Below are 19,638 nucleotides of genomic sequence, written 5' to 3'. Positions count from 1 at the left end.
TGGACTAATGAACATCAAGGCTTTTAGAGATACTTTTGTAACCCTTTCCAGCTTTATGCAAGTCAACCATTCTTAATCTTAGGTCTTCTGAGATCTATTTCGTTCGAGGCATGGTTCACATCAGGCAATGCTTCTTTTGAACAGTAAACTGAAACTTTGTGAGTGTTTTTTATAGGGCAAGGCAGCTCTAACCAACATCTCCAATCTTGTCTCATTGATTGGACTCCAGGTTAGCTGACCCCTGACTCCAATTAGCTTTTGGAAAAGTCATTAGCCTAGGGGTTCACATACTTTTTACAACCTACACTATGAATGTTTAAATTATGTATTCAATATAGACAAGAAAAATACAATAATGTGTGTGTTATTAGTTTAAGCACATCAGATCAAATTTGATGACCAAATCCAGGTAATTCCAAAGGGTTCACATACTTTTTCTTGGCACTGTAATTGTGTATGATCATCTTCACTCTTTTTTGTTGTAAAAGAAAATGTCTCATTGCTGTTTGTGGAAGAAGGCAAAGGGTAAGGGTGAGTTTGAATACCTAAAGGGAATTGAGCCATCTAATTCTGAAACTGGTTTATGGTTCATTTGTCTGTGTGTTACTTTGACAGTCTGACCTCCATTCCCTATAACCTTTTGTTACAGGTACATGAAGTTGACAGGCAGACCATGGTATTTTCACATGTGTATGTATGTAATGTCCTTTTACAATGAAATATACAGTATGTATGAGTGATTAATAAAACTATATCATTAAGATCCAAGAACAGTGTCTTTGTCCTTTAACAAACATTTAAATCACGGAACTGAACACCTGAATAAAATCAATTCATACAAATGACTGCATCATGTTGATGAAGTCCACTAAGTCCACAATGCTCCAGTAATCAACAGCAAACAGGTGCTATGTGTCAATGATGGTGAAACTGCGTCCAGTCCGGAAATAGTTCTCAATCTCCTCCAGTGATCTGTTCCTGGTCTCAGGGACACACACGGCGGTGAAAATGATGTTCACCACACACACCACCGAGAAGAACAGGAACGGGACAAACAGTCCATAGGTCTCCTGTAGAAAACATGGACAACATCTCATTACAAGAGCTTTGTAACACAAAACCATTTTGTATTAGTCGTTGAATGTAGGATTGTAATTTGGGATGTTGTTTGGTGGTGAGTAATAATGTATAAGGGACAAGGATGAATATTTCACATTAACAACATACACGGATGGGATTAGATTAAGCTGTCCCAGGCTGAACCGGGCTATGGCCCGTTACGTGACCGGTAACCTGCAGCTGCTCTATCATATTGTCAACAATGCAACAGTGCATCGTTCAGATACATTCATCTCTTTTCCATAAAATACATGCTCTAATTTTAAAACTAGTTTTTCATTGGGAAGGCAGATAACGCATTTTAATCAAAAGCAATCACTTTTGCATGTGAAAACACAGAATCATATTCATTACTCCACGTGCTTAACCAACTTCGCAGTCGGCCAGAACAGGCACCCAGCTCAAGCCCAGGAGGCAGCCCGGTTCCAAATTGAATGCAATAAATGCTAACCCAGATCCCCTCAAGTTCAGTTAAAGAGATGGGTAGGGCAATTACAGTCTTTGAATGTCATAGTAAGAGGATTTATGTTAATTGTAGTATGTTAAATATTTGTCATTTAAATGTACCCACACATTGGATTAGTAGTCAGAGTAATGGAGCAATGAACTCACCACCACATGAATGAAGACATGACTCAAGACAAAGGCAGTCAACCAGCTGACCCCCACACACAGGCCTGACGCGACCCCCCGTGCTCCCAGAGGCAAGATCTCAGACATCAGAAGCCAAGTGATTGGGCCCCATCCCAGAGCATAACCTTGATGAGAACGGAGCAGCACGGGCAAAAAAGATTACAGCAGGCCTATGTGAAACCACCCAAGTGTGTTGAGTGTGTTTGGGAAATTACGCATTAAACATGTATTTCCTCAATCAAGACTCAGATTCTTACCAAATATAAAGACCATGGTGCTTATTAATGGGATGAGGGTGATGGTGTTGAAGGCAGCTTCCCCCTGCTGTGCTATGAGGTCTGTGGGGAGCACAGTACCAGTCAGGTTACCGGAGGGGCAGGGGGTGGTGTAGGAGTACATGTTCATTGTAAGGGTAGCGAGAAACATCAGGAACCCTGCAGAGGAAGAACAAGTGAACAGAAATGCAGTCAACAATATTTTTTTTATAAAAAAAATTCACGATAACACAGTTACACTTATGGTACACTGATTAAATCTGTGGGTCACTTCTGAAGGGCCTATTCTCTAAGCTCAGTGATGATTTTTTGGCTTTATTCGTTTGAAAAGCATGACTCTGGTCCCTGTCAGAGTACGGAACATGTTATTCTCACTTGGCCTACGAACACACCCACCTGAGGTATAGAGGAGGGCCTTCCTTCCGGCCTTGTCCATCAAACTGGCAGCAATCACCACAGACAGCAGCCGAATTGCTCCCACCAGCGCAGCATCATACTTAGGTTCCTAGATCGAAGTGGATGCATTTTTTTCAACTGGCAAAGGTAATATAAAATGTCCTCGGTTATAAATGACATGTTCTGTATCATCAAGGTACTGAGGTAAAGGAGCCATTTGCTGATCTAACAGATTGTTTCGTAAGCTCACCCCACAGCTTGAAATGTCTCCACTGGCGCAGCCAAATTGCTAGCTTTTCTGTGGCGCAGCTGGTTAGTATGTTGTCAAACAGGGCGGTTACGTGTGTTGGCGAGGCAGAGGGCACAAGACCAAGTACCGGTAAAGATGTGAGCGGGGAAGCAATACTGCTAAGCAGCACAATGACGCCTGTTACACTGATACAGTTTAACTTGATCCCACCTAATCCATTACCCTTTTCTCACGATCGTGCCAACCTGAACCAAACTGCGCTGGCTCAGATATTTCCAACAATTCCAGCACGGTTTCAGAAACTATGGTAGATGCGTAACCAGACCAGCTCAGTGCAGCTTGGTTTGGCTCAGTAGTGTGAAAAGCCCCACAGACACGTACCAGGAAGACATCAGTCTTCTGGAAGATGGGCTCCAGATACACCAGGATGGGAGTTATGCCAGTCATCTGCTGAAGGAACCTCATCACTATGGAGATCAGGATGGGCTTGTAGTAGAATGGTGTTGTCAAATCGGACCACCTGATTCTTCCCTGGAGGAAAGGAGAAACACCAAATGTATTCAATCCGAGCATCTACAGTAAGTCTTTGGAGGCAGTCAAACCAAAGTACTGTCTGTGTACCTGAGACGAGATACTGAGTTCAATCCTGTTGAACTCTGTCATGAAGTCTGAGTCGGGCCCCCTCAGAAACTCCAGGGCCTTGCAGGCCTGCTCCTGTTTGCCACAGATGATGAGGTAGCGGGGAGAGTTGGGCATGAAGCACAGCAGCAGCAGCATGAGCAGAGCTGGGATCTCCCCCACCACAGCCAGCCACTGCCACGGAAGCACCAGCCCTTCACCAAACACATACAAACTCAAAAATCTTAACAGCAACATAGACCTCCTGGATGGCCACCTACAGTATCTACCCATGTATGAGATGTGTCAGAGGGAGATTGGTTCTTACCAAGGGCATAGAGTGACAGGGCTCCAAACACAGCAGTGATTTGAGGGCACGATCCCAAAGCTCCCCTAACTTTGGCGTGGGAGATCTCCGATATATACACCTGGAGCAGTGCAAGAGAAGAGAACACAACAACATCATCACTAATGTAAGGTGTGACAGTAAGCCCATAAGCCTGTTGTCTAAGATGGGTTTATATTTCCTGGAGAGGGGATTTCAGGACACATCAACAGATCAGGTTAACCAGTTTACTAAGGACATATTCTGAAGTCCACAGCAGTATCTAAATGGTCTAACTCTTTGTTATTGGATAAAGCATCAGAAGAGCACACAGTGGTGTAAAGTACTGAAGTAAAAATATTTTAAAGTACTACTTAAGTACAGATACCCCAAAAAATGACTTAACTGTTAATATTTTTGACAACATTTACTTTACTACATTCCTAAAGAAAATAATGTCATTTTTAATCAATAATTCTCTCTGACACCCAAAAATACTTGTTACATTTTGAATGCTTAGCAGTACGGGAAAATGTTCCAGTTCACACACTTATCAAGAGAACATCCCTGGTCATCCCTACTGCCTCTGATCTGGCGGACTCACTAAACACAAATGCTTAATTTGTAAATTATGTCTAAGTTTTGGAGTGTGTCCCTGGCTATACATAAATAAATAAAAAACATGAAAATGGGTAATATAAGGAATTTGAAATTATTTATACTTTTACTTTTGATACTTAAGTATATTTTAGCAACTCCATTTACTTTTGATAGTAAAGTATATTTAAAACCAAATACTTTTAGACATTTACTCTAGTATTTTACTGGGTGACGTTTACTTGAGTCATTTTCTATTAAAGTATGACAATTGGGTACTTTTTCCACCACTGAGAGCACACATCATTATCAGACCTACAGGTATGGAAGCAGCAGTCATGCCACCAGCGATACCAGTCAGGAACCTGCCCAGGTGTAGCATCCAAGTAGCCTGTGCCCCTCCCATCATAATGTACCTGTAAAGGTTGGAAGGAGGTAATCAACAACAAATATTTGCATTTTTATACAAACCACTTTGTTAATAATTACCTTATGATCACCAATGTAATGTGGCCTAATGCATTGGGGCTTTTTTGTAAATACAATCAAATGAAATGGTATTGGTCACATACACATGGTTAGCAGATGTTATTGTGTGTAGTGAAATGCTTATGGTTCTAGACCCGAGGTAATATCTAACAATTCCACAACAAAACCTAATATCTAACAAATTCCACAACAAAACCTAATACACACAATCTAGTAAAGGAATGGGATAATGATAATGGGATTTATTTGATCATGTGAATGATTAGAATATTCCACCCTGAAACCATATGATTGTATGAAATTGATTAGAATCATGAGATTATTCTAATGGTGTGTGTGGTTTTAGTCAGTAGAATTATATATCCGGGTGTGTAGGTTATGTCTATTATAGTATCTTAAAAACAGACTGTCTGAGCAAGATTCGGTGCCGACCTTGGCTGGGGCCACTGAGAGTACTTCCCCGGGTCTCCCTATCTTGAGGGAGGATGGGGAGTAAGTCTCACGGATTCCCCTAATCTTTGTCGGCTGGGTAGCAGGACATTGTGTGCTAATGTTAGTGTGAATGTGTGTGCGTATGTTAGTGTGAATGTGTGTGCGTATGTTAGTGTGAATGTGTGTGCGTGAGAAGCCAGTATAAAATGAATTGTTTTGTACAACAGACCAGCGCTCTCGTAAATAAACTTTCTGACTATTGTAGCTGGGCCTCCGTCTGATTCATTTCAACCAGTTTCTTACAAATTCTGGGTTTCAGGCTGAGTAGTTAATTGAATTGGGTTTATGAACATTGAGAACATAATTCTCGTAACAGATAAGAATATATAAGTATAAAATATATGGATGAGCAGTGACAGAGAGGCTAAGATGCAATAGATACTGGAGGATACAGTATACATTATACACATATGAGATGAGTAGTGCGAGATATATAAACATTCTTAAAGTGGCATTATTAAAGTGACTAGTGTTCCATTTATTAAAGTGGCCAATGATATCAAGTCTGTAGGTAGGCAGCCGCCTCTCTGTGCTAGTGATGGCTGTTTAACAATCTGATGATCTTGAGATAGAAGCTGTTTTTCAATCTCTTTGTCCCAGCTTTGATGCACCTGTTCTGATCTCGCCTTATGGATGGAAGCGGGGTGAACAGGCAGTGGTTCGGGTGGTTATTGTCCTTGATGATCTTTTTTGCCTTCCTGTGACATCGGGTGTTGTAGGTGTCCTGGAGGGCAGGTAGTTTGCCCCCGGTGATGCGTTGTGTAGACCGCACCATCCTCTGGAGAGCCCTGCGGTTGTGAGCGGTGCAGTTGCTGTACCAGGTGGTGATACAGCCCGACAGGATGCTCTCAATTGTGCACCTGTAAAAGTTAGTGAGGGTTTTCGTGACAAGCCACATTTTCTCAGCCTCCTGAGGTTAAAGAGGCAATGTCTGTGTGGGTGGACCATTTCAGTTTGTTGGTGATATGTACACCGAGGAACTTCAAACTTTCCACCTTCTCCACTGCTGTCCCATCGATGTGGATAGGGGGGTGCTCCATTTGCTGTTTCCTGAAGTCCACTATAATCTCTTTTGTTTTGCTGACATTGAGTGAGAGGTTATTTTCCTGACATCACACTCCGAGGGCCCTCACCTCCTCCCTGTAGGCTGTCTCATCGTTGTTGGTAATCAAGCCTACCACTGTTGTGTCGTCTGCAAACTTGATGATTGAGTTGGAGGCGTGCATGGCCACGCAGTCGTGGGTGAACAGGGAGTACAGGAGGGGGCTGAGAACACACCCTTGTGGGGCCCCAGTGTTGAGGATCAGCGAAGTGGAGATGTTGTTTCCTACCTTCACCACCTGGGGGCGGCCCGTCAGGAAGTCCAGGACCCAGTTGCACAGAGCGGGGTCAACACCCAGGGTCTCAAGCTTAATGATGAGTTTAGAGGGTACTATGGTTTTGAATGCTGAGCCGTAGTCAATGAACAGCATTCTTACATAGGTATTCCTCTTGTCCAGATGGGATAGGGCAGTGTTCAGTGTGATGGCGATTGCATCGTCTGTGGACCTATTGGGGCGGTAAGCAAATTGAAGTGGGTCTAGGGTGACAGGTAGGGTGGAGGTGATATGATCCTTGACTAGTCTCTCAAAGCACTTCATGATGACAGGAGTGCTACGGGGCGATAGTCATTTAGTTCAGTTACCTTAGCTTTCAAGGGAATAAGAACAATGTTGGCCATCTTGAAGCATGTGGGGACAGCAGACTGGGATAGGGATTGATTGAATATGTCCGTAAACACACCAGCTAGCTGGCCTGCGCATGCTCTGAGGACGCACTAGGTATGCCGTCTGGGCCGTCAGCCTTGCGAGGGTTAACACGTTTAAAAGTTTTACTCATGTCAGCCACGGAGAAGTAGAGCCCACAGTCTTTGGTAGCGGGCCGTGTCGGTGGCACTGTATTGTCCTCAAAGCTTGCAAAGAATTTGTTTAATTTGTCTGGAAGCAAGACGTCACTGTCTTTTTGTAATCCGTGATTGTCTGTAGACCCTGCCACATACGTCCCGTGCTTGAGCCGTTGAATTGCGACTCCACTTTGTCTCTATACTGACACTTTGCTTGTTTGATTGCCTTACGGAGGGAATAACTACACTGTTTGTAATCGGCCATATTTCCAGTTTCCTTACTGTGATTAAATGAGGTGGTACTGTACGTGCGTTCAGTTTTGTGTAAATGCTGCCATCCATCCACGGTTTTTGGTTAGGGAAGGATTTAATAGTCACAGTGTGTACAACATCTCGTATACACTTCCTTATAAACTCGCTCACCGAGTAAGCGTATACGTCAACGTTATTCTCTGAGAGTACCCGGAACATATCCCAGTCCACGTGATCGAAGCTATCTTGAAGAGGTCAGACCAGCGTTGGATCCACGTCGGAAGCACGGGCGTTTCCTGTTTTAGTTTCTGCCTATAGGAGGGGAGCAACAAGATGGAGTCATGGTCAGATTTGCCAAAAGGAGGGTGGGGGAGGGCCTTGTATGCATCACGGAAGTTCGAGTAGCAATAGTCGAGCGTGTTACTCGCTTGTGTACTTCAATCGATATGCTGATAGAATTTAGGGAGGCTAGTTCTCAAATTAGCTTTGGTAAAATCCCCAGCTACAATAAATGCAGCCACAGGATATATGGTTTCCAGTTTGCATAAAGTCCAGTGAAGTTCCTTGATAGCCGTCTTGGTATCCGCTTGTGGGGGGATATACACGGCTGTGACGATAACCGAGGAGAATTCTCTTGGGAGATAATATGGTTGGCATTTGCTTGTGAGGAATTCTAGGTCAGTTGAACAAAAGGACTTGAGTTCCTGTATGTTGTTACAATTACACCATGAGTCGTTAATCATGAAACATACACGCCCGCCCTTCTTACTGGAGAGATGTTTCTGTCGACGGGCTGCACTGAAAATCCCGTTGGCTGTACGGACTCCGACAGCATGTCCCCAGCTAGCCATGTTTCCGTGAAACAGAGTATGTTACAATCCCGGATATCTCTTTGGAAAGCAACTCTTTTTTTGCAATTGTTTTTTTTATTGTTTTTTAAAAGTAGATATTAAGACAGTACATAATGTACAGCAACAACATAAATACAGCAACAAGCTACCTTGATACTATCCTATGCAACAGCTGTTGGACAAAATATATATACTGTACATATTTTTAAATAATCAAAATTACATAATAATATACATACATACATACACACAAATATATATAAACTCAGCAAAAAAAGAAATGTCCTCTCACTGTCAACTGCGTCTATTTTAAGCAAACTTAACATGTGTAAATATTTGTATGAACATAATAAGATTCAACAACTGAGACATAAACTGAACAAGTTCCACAGACATGTGACTAACAGAAATGGAATAATGTGTCCCTGAACAAAGGGGGGATCAAAATCAAAAGTAACAGTCAGTATCTGGTGTGGCTACCTGCTTCATCAAGTACTGCAGTGCATCTCCTCATGGACTGCACCAGATTTCCCAGTTCTTGCTGTGAGATATTTCCCCACTCTTCCACCAAGGTACCTGCAAGTTCCCGGACATTTCTGGGGGGAACGGCCCTGGTCCTAGCCCTCACCCTCCGATCCAACAGGTCCCAGACGTGCTCAATGGGATTGAGATCCGGGCTCTTCACTGGCCATGGCAGAACACTGGCATTCCTGTCTTGTAGGAAATCACGCACAGAACGAGCAGTATGGCTGGTGGCACTGTCATGCTGGAGGGTCATGTCAGGATGCGCTTGCAGGAAGGGTATCACATGAGGGAGGAGGATGTCTTCCCTGTAAGCACAGATTTGAGATGGCCTGCAATGACAACAAGCTCAGTCCAACGATTCTGTGACACACCGCCCCAGACCATGACGGACCCTCCACCTCCAAATCGATCCCACTCCAGAGTTCAGGCCTCGGTGTAACAGTCATTTCTTCAACGATGAACGCGAATCCGATCATCACCCCTGGTGAGACAAAACCATGACTCGTCAGTGAAGAGCACTTTTTGCCAGTCCTGTCTGGTCAAGCGACGGTGGGTTTGTGCCCATAGGCGACGTTGTTGCCGGTGATGTCTGGTGAGGACATGCCTTACATCAGGCCTACAAGCCCTCAGTCCAGCCTCTCTCAGCTTATTGCGGACAGTCTGAGCACTGATGGAGGGATTGTGCATTCCTGGTGTAAATCGGGCGGTTGTTGTTGCCATCCTGTACCAGTCCCGCAGGTGTGATGTTCGGATGTACCAATCCTGTGCAGGTGTTGTTACACGTGGTCTGCCACTGCGAGGATGATTAGCTGTCTGCCCTGTCTCCCTGGGGCGCTGTCTTAGGCGTCTCACAGTATGGACATTGCAATTTATTGCCCTGGCCACATCTGCAGTCCTCATGCCTCCTTGCAGCATGCCTAAGGCACATTCACGCAGATGAGCAGGGACCCTGGGCATCTTTCTTCTGGTGTTTTACAGTCAGTAGAAAGGCCTCTTTAGTGTCCTAAGTTTTCATAAATGCGACCTTAATTGCCTACCGTCTGTAAGCTGTTAGTGTCTTAACGATCGTTCCACGGGTGCATGTTCATTAATTGTTTATGGTTCAGTGAACAAGCATGGGAAACAGTGTTTAACTCTTTACAATGAAGATCTGTGAAGTTATTTGGATTTTTACGAATTATCTTTGAAAGGCAGGGTCTTGAAAAAAGGACGTTTCTTTTTTATATATATATATACATATATACATACATACACACACAGACACACCATATAAGAAATAATAAAAGGATATGGGGGGGTTAGATGAAGTTCTCATTGCAGAAGTTACTCTCAAAGTAGTTTAGAAATTGCTGCCAGATCTTATACAACTTTTGAGAGGAGCCACAGGTGGAACGTTTTAGCTTCTCAAGTTTAAGATGGGCCATAACATCCCTAACCTAGTGAGCATGCGATGGCGGGGTACCTGACTTCCACTTAAAAATAATAAGTCAGCGTGCCAGAAGGGACGAGAAGGCTGTGGCGTCTCCGTGGGTGTTACAAAGAGTAAGCCCTTCGGGGGCTACCCCAAAAATAGCAACAGAAGGATCGGGGGCAATTCCCTTATTGCATATATGAGAAAGTCTCAAAAATAGAGGACCAAAATGGAACTAGTGTCGGGCATGACCGGTACGTGTGATACAGATTGGCGGGTGCCTGATGGCATCTAGAGCAGGATGGTTCTATTTCTGGATACAATCTGGCAAGTCTACTCCTGCAAAAGTGTGGGCGATGAAATACTTTAAACTGTAGTAACCCATATCTAATGCAGATAGAGGATGAGTGTATCCTGTCAATTGCAGATTGCCAGGTGATATCGGAAATCTTGCTTCCAAACACTCCCTCCCATGAACGCTTTACATGGTCAAGAGAGGGGCATGCAATATTCTGAATAATGTCATATGGCTTAGAAATGTGTCCCTTTACATTGGGATCCAGGTTCAGACATTCATCAAGCCAGCTGGTGGTTGGGAGAGATGGGAATGAGGGAAAAATCTTTCTTGTAAAGTTACGAATCTGCAGGTACCTGAAGAAGTGCGTCTGGGGTATACTGTGCTCTCTAACTAGATGTTCAAAGGAGGTAAGTATACGCTCATGGAAAATGTATTTTACACTCTTCAATCCTTTCTGAAACCATAGCTGGAAGGCTGTGTCTATGAGGGAGGGCGTGAAGAGTGTGTTGGAAATAAAAGGCATGGATGAGATAGCTTGTTTATGTCCACGGTGAGTCCTAAACTGAGACCATATCCTGAGTGAACTTTTCACAATAGGGTTGTTTGAGTGGTAATGTTTTCTCAATGGTAAGGGTGCACAGACTAAGGAGATCGGGGACAATGTTTGACATGAGTGCATTTTCATAAGGGATCACACCGGTCCTTCCCCCTCTAAGAATGTTGAGACTCAAAAGGTTATCTTGTGAATATTAGCAGCCCAATAGTAATGGAGGAAATTGGGTAGGGAAAGACCCCCCCTCTCCAAAAACGCTTTACGCAACCGTGGGATCTTTTTATTCTAAATGAAAGTAGATATATGTCTCTCCAGTTCTTTAAAAAATTATTTTGCTATAAAGATGTGAATAGTCTGAAACTGATACAGGAATCTTGGCATGATGACCATCTTGACCGAGTTGACTGCCAGCGAGTGATATGGGAAGTGTCGATCAGCGATTGAGGTCTTGCTTAGCCTTCTCCAAGGCTGGCTTGAAATAAAAATTTAACAGGTCTTTGAATTTCCGAGTCACACAGACGTCCAAATATGTGAAAGTAATGAGAGCTACCATAAAAGGAAATTAATCCAACGATAGATCTATTGCTTGCTTATTGAGCAGAAAAAGTAAGCTTTTTGTGAAATAGATTTTGTAACCTGAAACATTGCAAAATGTATATGAATAGCGATTGGGATAGATGTGATGGGGTCTGAGTTATACAGTAGAAGGTCGTCAGCATACAGAGACAGTTTGTGGACCTACCCTCCTCGACTTATACCTGTCATCCCCGCGCCGCCTCTCAGGGAGATGGCTACGGGTTCGATGGCTATATCAAACAGGAGAAGACTCAGTGGACAGCCCTGCCTATTTCCTCTATGCAGGGAGAAATAGTGTGAGAGAGTGCTGTTAGTACGAACAGATGCTTGAGGACATGAATACAGGGCCTTTATCCACGAGACAAAAGTAGGGCCAAATCCAAATCTTTCAAGTGCATATAAAAGGTATTCAAATTCAATGCGGTCAAACGACTTCTGGGCATCCAGAGAGATCGGGGCTTCTGGAGTGGGGGAAGAATTTGGTGAGTAAAGAATATTGGTTACCAAATTAATGTCTGCCTGTGATAAAGCCTGTCTGATTGGGGTGAATTATTGTGGGCATAACCGCTTATAATCTAATAACCAGAGCCTTGGTAAGTATCTTATAGTCACAACAAAGCAGGCTAACGGGTCGGTAGGACTCACATTTCAGCGGGTCTTTCCCCTTTTTCAGGAGGATTGATATTACAGCCTGTGACATGGTTGGGGGTAGTGACCCCTGCTTGAGTGCCTCAGCATAAACATCGTATAAAAAGGGTTTCAGCTTAGAAGATCATCTTTTGTAAAACTCAATTGGGTAACCATCGTGACCCGGGGCCTTACCGCTTTTCATTGATACTATTGCCCGGTCAATCTGCTACAGAGATCTGATTTGTTTTCCGGATCTAGTTCAGGAATTCCAAGGTCGTAAAAAAATTGTGTGGTTAGAGATCTATTATTTGTTTCTGATGAGTAAAGGTCCTCGTAGAAATGTCTGAATTGATCATTAATACACTTTTGGTCTGAGGTGGTCACACCTGCCGAGGTTGTGATTTCAGGAATTAGGCCAGCTGCTGCCGATTGACTCAGTTGATGGCAAAGAAGTTTACTGGCCCGTTCTCCATATTCATAGTGGTTTTGTCTGGATTTTAAGTGGAGGTCCTCTGCTAAACCGGTCGATTTAATATCAAATTCAGTCTGTAATGTAATTCTCTCCTTATAAAAGTCTGCAGATGGCGTGGTTGAGTGCCTCTGATCAGTCGTTTATAAGGTCTGTAAGACGCGCTGATCTCTTCTTATTCACGCCGGCATTATATGATATGATCTGGCCACGTAGGTATGCTTTCAGCACTTCCCATAGGATGCACACACTTGTCTCTGGTAGCCGATTGATCTCAAGGAAAAAATATATTTGGGCCGATATATATGTGTTAAATTCTTCATCTGAGAAGAGACGTGGATTGAGTCGCCAAGTGCGTTGTGGGAGAACGTTATCAGTAAAACACAGTACCATTACCACTGGGTTGAGATGACAATACCCTCATAATCAGTGGACTTTAGTATCGGGAGCAACTTGTTATCTAGGAGAAAAATATTGATTCTGGAGTATGTCTGATGGACTGGGGAAAATAAAGAATATTGTTTAGATGTATGATTTTTAAATCTCCAGGTGTCTGTTACACCATATGCCTGGTTAAAAGAATGAATAACATGTGCTGATTTAGAAAGGGACCCTAATACCGCTTTAGAGCGGTCTATTGTGGGGTGAAGGACACAGTTCAAATCCCCCGCTAGTATAAGTTGGTGAGTGTTCAGATCTGGGAGGAGTGAGAAAAACTGGTCATTGTCCCAAATAGGGGCATAACTATTGGCTAATACCACTGGCATGTTGAATAGTTTGCCCTACACAATAACAAAACGGCCATTTTTGTCCGATATCACCCTCGGCTCTACAAACTGAACATCTCTGTGAATCAAAATAGCAGAGACACGGCATTTAGCATGAAACTTGGAATGGAATATCTGTGAGAATCCTCCCCGTTTTAGTCTAGAATGATCCATAATGCGAAAATGTGTTTCCTGGAGATACACTATATCTGCCTTTAATTTCTGTAAATGGGAAAATACCTTACTACATTTGACTGGGTGGTTCAAACCGCTCGTGTTCCAACTGACAAATTTAGCTACTGCCCTGCCTAGCCTATTTGGCAATGCCATAGTTAAGAGTAAGGACCTTTAAAACCTTTGAAAACCTCTGACGTCTCTCTGATACCTCTGCAAGGGGGACAATAAAACAAAATAAAAAAATAATAGTAATTATAATAAAAAATTAAATTAAAAACATACATTTACATTGAGGAGAACTAGTATGAACAGTAACACCCCAGTACTGGCCTCTCCCCAAATGAGAGAGACTGAGCCTCACCAGAACGCCATCATAATCAAAAATGATGATTACTGGAAAAATTCACATAACGTCATAGCTAGTTACCCATCTTCTCCAGGTGGAGTTACAGTCCCTTGCAGCACAAGTAACCAGTCTGTTAACAGATCAACAACAGTAACGTCCATGCAGCTGGATGGCCCGGTTCAGTCCTTAAACTGGCTAGCATAGTTTACCTCCAGATTGCCAAATAGCCCGTTGCTTCCTAGCTTGGTTTATTAGGCAAAAATTTCACCCAACATTAGAAAGAGAACTGAATTACTGTTAGCTAGCGCTGGTTCTGAGATGCTTTTCCAAACGCCATCTGGGGTTGTTATCCTCAAATCCGCAGGGTACCATAGGCTATAACGGATTCCCTCACAGCCCCTGATCATAGGCCTCTGCTTGGTAACCGCTTGAGTGTAGTCAGGGTAGATTCGAATCCAAGTGTGGATGTCACTTGTTTGACCTCGGCTGCATTGCGGAGGATTTCTTCTTTCTCTTGGTAGTAGTGGCATCTTATCACGAATGCTTGTGGTGGCTGGTCACCCCTCGGTCTCTCTCGTAGAGCGCGATGTGCGCGGTCTAGCAGTGGGGGTTTATCCAGGCCGAGTGCCTGTTGTAGCATCTCTGCCATGAACTCTGTAGTGCGCTTGCCATCCTCTTGTCTCGCTCTCACACCCGCCATACGTGAATTCATATGACGGGATCTAGCCTCCAAATTTTAGTTGTTCTCTTTAAGTTCCTTGATTTCTTTTTCATTTGGAGAACATGCCTTTCCAGCGTGGTGATCGAGTCTGAGTGGCCATTAGCCGCGGTCTCCAGGCTGGTCATGCGGATGGATGTCCAGTGCCTCATGGTTGGATCTAGCCTGTTCAGTGGTTTTTTCAGCTCCTCTCTCAGCTGGCTAACCTGAATTTGTAGCTCTGCCAACTGCATCTCAGCATTTTCGTCCATTTTGTCAATTAATTCCTGCTTCATTTCAGTTAATGCCTGTAGAATAGCTTCTTGTCCATTCGCCTCAGATGTGTATTGTTCAGCCGTTGGTGTAGCCTCATGGTCCTTGGCGAGGATAGCTGGTCTGTTAGCATTAGCCTTGGGCTGATTCTTGCGGTTGGTGCCTGACATCGTCGACAAAGACGTGACAGTAAGGTATTTTGATCAAAATTACAATATGCCCATATGTTTTGGAACAAACCAATCTAATCTAATCTAGGGTGTCGACTGTGCAAACCACAAGGTTGAGACAAGATGGAAAAATGCTGAATAACAAGAAGACAGGAACTGAGGAATGTGTAGGGAAAATGCTGAATAACAAGAAAACAGGAACTGAGGAATGTGTAGAAACCAACAAATCAGCTCAATCTTCACAAACACCATTCCGGACATTTGAATCCTGAGTGCTGTGTCTGGGCACCACCGATAGGCTAGCAAGTTTAAACCACGCTAAGCCTCTACTGTGACAGGCCAACTCTAAAGTTGGAACTACCTCTGTCACAGTATAAAAGAAGATGTCTGTACTATTTCAGTCAGTTCTCTGCTTTACCCTGCGTGGTGATACAGTGAACCCGTATATACGAAAATTGCATTTACCATTCTGAGCTTATGTTAAATAAAAATACTTAAAGTATATTTGGTGACTTTGAATCACATTTTATCCTGATACCAGATTTGATTGACGCAACCTTTGACACCAATCAAATATGTAAATGTTCCAGTGAGGAGCTCAGAAAAGTACGTCTCACATGGCGCCGCTCCACCCTTGAGCCTTTGGAAAGCAAATATTGCCCTGATTTTGTTGACTTTGTTAACTTATGGATTGAACATTAGCGAGTAGTATACAGTACTCGGATGCGGTGGGTGGTGGGCACGCATCCGAAGCCTCACTAGAAGACCGCTCCGGCACCCTCTCCTCCTGCGGCGTTGTTTTGGGTCAGCCTCTGGAATCAGTTCAAATGGGTCCGCTTTGGGAAAGTGGTATTCCTGGTCGTAGTGCTGGTTGTGATGGTAAGTTGACATCTCTCTGATATTCAATAGTTCTTCCCGGCTGTATGTAATAACACGTAAGGTTTTCTGGGCTAACAATGTAAGAAATAATACATAAAAAACAAAATACTGCACAGTTTCTTAAGGATTAGAAGCGATGCTGCCATCTCTATCGGCGCCATCTTGGTAGTAGTGTATATGAGTATTCAGACCCTTTCCCCTTTTCCACATTTTGTTACATTACAGCCTTATTTTAAATTGGATTAAATTACTTTCTTTCCCCTCATCAATCTACACATAATACCTCTTAATGACAAAGTCATGTATTTGTTCCTTGTTCTTTCAGTAAATAACCAGAAAATGTATATTCCCATCCAGAACATGTGTACATAGCTTACGTACCCGACTGTTGAGGGGACTGCTGACACCATGATGCTCAACTTCCGGCCAATCAGGTCATTCAGAAACATGGCACCAAGTCCTCCTGCTGCAGCCCCCAGTGTGAAAATAGACTAATAAAAGAAAGAGTCACTGCACAGTCAAATAGGGACATGCTTAAAACTAAAGAGGAATGTTTCAGGACATAGTGCTACTTACACTTACATCTTACACTTTATACTGAATGGGTCAAGCATATGGATTGTCTGATTGACTTGACAATATACAGTGGGGAGAACAAGTATTTGATACACTACAGATTTTGCAGGTTTTCCTACTTACAAAGCATGTAGAGGTCTGTGATTTTTTTATCATAGGTACACTTCAACTGTGAGAGACGGAATCTAAAACAAAAATCCAGAAAATCACATTGTATGATTTTTAGGTAATTAATTTGCATTTTATTGCATGACATAAGTATTTGATCACCTACCAACCAGTAAGAATTCCGGCTCTCACAGACCTGTTCGTTTTTCTTTAAGAAGCCCTCCTGTTCTCCACTCATTACCTGTATTAACTGCACCTGTTTGAACTCGTTACCTGTATAAAAGACACCTGTCCACACACTCAATCAAACAGACTCCAACCTCTCCACAATGGCCAAGACCAGAGAGCTGTGTAAGGACATCAGGGATAAAATTGTAGACCTGCACAAGGCTGGGATGGGCTACAGGACAATAGGCAAGCAGCTTGGTGAGAAGGCAACAACTGTTGGCGCAATCATTAGAAAATGGAAGAAGTTCAAGATGATGGTCAATCACCCTCGGTCTGGGGCTCCATGCAAGATCTCATCTCGTGGGGCATCAATGATCATGAGGAAGGTGAGGGATCAGCCCAGAACTACACGGCAGGACCTGGTCAATGACTTGAAGAGAGCTGGGACCACAGTCTCAAAGAAAACCATTAGTAACACACTACGCCGTCATGGATTAAAATCCTGCAGCACACGCAAGGTCCCCCTGCTCAAGCCAGCGCATGTCCAGGCCCGTCTGAAGTTTGCCAATGACCATCTGGATGATCCAGAGGAGGAATGGGAGAAGGTCATGTGGTCTGATGAGACTAAAATAGAGCTTTTTGGTCTAAACTCCACTCGCTGTGTTTGGAGGAAGACGAAGGATGAGTACAACCCCAAGAACATCATCCCAACCGTGAAGCATGGAGGTGGAAACATCATTCTTTGGGGATGCTTTTCTGCAAAGGGGACAGGACGACTGCACCATATTGAGGGGAGGATGGATGGGGCCATGTATCGCGAGATCTTGGCCAACAACCTCCTTCCCTCAGTAAGAGCATTGAAGATGGGTCGTGGCTGGGTCTTCCAGCATGACAACGACCCGAAACACACAGCCATGGCAACTAAGGAGTGGCTCCGTAAGAAGCATCTCAAGGTCCTGGAGTGGCCTAGCCAGTCTCCAGACCTGAACCCAATAGAAAATCTTTGGAGGGAGCTGAAAGTCCGTATTGCCCAGCGACAGCCCTGAAACCTGAAGGATCTGGAGAAGGTCTGTATGGAGGAGTGGGCCAAAATCCCTGCTGCAGTGTGTGCAAACCTGGTCAAGAACTACAGGAAACGTATGATCTCTGTAATTGCAAACAAAGGTTTCTGTACCAAATATTAAGTTCTGCTTTTCTGATGTATCAAATACTTATGGCATGCAATAAAATGCAAATTAATTACTTAAAAATCATACAAAGTGATTTTCTGGATTTTTGTTTTAGATTCCGTCTCTCACAGTTGAAGTGTACCTATTATAAAAATTACAGACCTCTACATGCTTTGTAAGTAGGAAAACCTGCAAAATCTGTAGTGTATCAAATACTACTTCTACCCACTGTAGCTGTACTTTTATTTAAAAAAATAAAATAATACATTATCATTGAGGTAAGGCATTATCTTATTGGCTGTCATCGGACAACATTCTCTTAATGAAGGAGACACTGACTGAATGAGAAGTCATCTGTTGTTTTTCTCACTCACCCCAAACCAGGCTATCTGTTCTGTGTCCATCCTCAATTGGGGGTTATCACTGTTTTTGAGTTGAGGGATCACTGGGGAGGGGTACACCAAGGAATAGCCGAAATTGAAATTCCCCAAAACAGCAGAAAAAACAGCAAGGTATAGCCTGGCATTGCTGTGAATGAAAAAAAAGGAAGTAATATGAATAAACAACTTCATGTTTTTTAAATAGCATTTGGTCAGAATCTCTGATGGCTTTGATAGAAAGCAGCACATAAATTATTTGATTGTAGCCTACCTTGTGCGCGATGTGGGCTTGATTATTAGCGGTGTTTTCTCGTCCATTTTCCTTGTTGCAACCTGTCCGAATAAGTCTTAAACTAGTTCTAAAGCTATTGTCATTTAACAAGCTGAAAGTGAAACTAGAGTTCTGCAATCACAACAAATTCCATTGGGTTGTCATAGGAAGGAAGGAGAACATAAATCCCCAGTCTGTGGCAAGCTGTACACTTGTGTGTCATATGATTATAACTCCTTGATTGAGCAACAGACCTAAACATGTGAAAGGTTGTCTTATCTCATATAGCACACACATTGTTCAGTCATTACAGACTTGTCATTTACCAACAAATTATTTTAGTTTTTGTTTTAGGGGGTAGATCAGCTTAAATAATAGCAGATAGATTATAGCTTCTATCAATGTAATTGTCTGCATCATATATTTTCTTCTGTAAATATATATATATTTTCTTTATAAATAATAATAATAATACGGGGCGCTAGTGAGCACCACATGGAGTAGACTCTTCTCCGACTACCTTCTCCTCACCCTTGCTTAAAATTGATTTCAGTTCTACTTTTGCCCGAACAAAATTATACAATGAGCAACTCCATGAGAAACAAGGCCAAGGGAAAACGAATTAATCCAAAAACAGAAATGAAAGACGGCAAAGTCCCCACCACAGCACAAGACGAGGATGGCGATGCTTGCGTTAGCCTGGCCGTAATGGCTAGCATGGCTAACCCTGACTCGGAGCCCTCACCGACTATTATATTAGCAGCTATCAAGCAAATGGAAGAGGACATGAACACTCGATTTAATCATCTCGACTCATCCTTACAGTCAGTGCAATCCTCCCTGGCTGAACATACAACTCGCATTATTGATCTGGAAGGAAATGCAGGTGACCACATGACACGCATCGCCACCCTCAAGGGATAGTATGAAGAGCTACTAACAGCAAACAAAGCTATGAAACTCAAGCTAATTGACCTTGAGGGACGTTCAATGCGTTCAAATATCAAAATCACAGG

At 43.1% G+C, this 19,638-nt stretch overlaps 1 protein-coding gene across 1 annotated transcript; it reads right to left on the bottom strand.

Moving 5' to 3' along the window:
- Positions 1-371: 371 nt before the first annotated feature.
- On the bottom strand, positions 372-18,715 carry slc2a6 (solute carrier family 2 member 6). The gene is made up of 11 exons (XM_039001257.1): positions 18,623-18,715; positions 18,346-18,499; positions 16,332-16,441; positions 4,533-4,629; positions 3,620-3,719; positions 3,295-3,506; positions 3,055-3,204; positions 2,424-2,532; positions 2,010-2,186; positions 1,732-1,877; positions 372-1,070 (listed from the first exon to the last, which is right to left on the bottom strand). The coding sequence occupies exons 1-11, from the start codon at positions 18,667-18,669 to the stop codon at positions 909-911; spliced, it is 1,464 nt and encodes a 487-aa protein (XP_038857185.1). The 5' UTR covers positions 18,670-18,715; the 3' UTR covers positions 372-908.
- Positions 18,716-19,638: the final 923 nt, after the last annotated feature.

This window comes from Salvelinus namaycush, chromosome 1 (genome assembly GCF_016432855.1).
Source record: "Salvelinus namaycush isolate Seneca chromosome 1, SaNama_1.0, whole genome shotgun sequence".
Classification (NCBI taxonomy): domain Eukaryota; kingdom Metazoa; phylum Chordata; class Actinopteri; order Salmoniformes; family Salmonidae; genus Salvelinus; species Salvelinus namaycush.
This window is presented reverse-complemented; position numbering and strand designations above follow the sequence as displayed.

Bases quoted from the DNA above. Each gene is read 5' to 3' on its own strand.
- slc2a6 (XM_039001257.1), bottom strand. From the start codon at position 18,669: ATGGACGAGAAAACACCGCTAATAATCAAGCCCACATCGCGCACAAG. The intron at 3,205-3,294 runs GTACACAGACAG...CCTTTCCTCCAG, and splicing joins AACTCAGTATCTCGTCTCAG to GGAAGAATCAGGTGGTCCGA. The intron at 1,071-1,731 runs GTGAGTTCATTG...TGTTTTCTACAG, and splicing joins ATGTCTTCATTCATGTGGTG to GAGACCTATGGACTGTTTGT.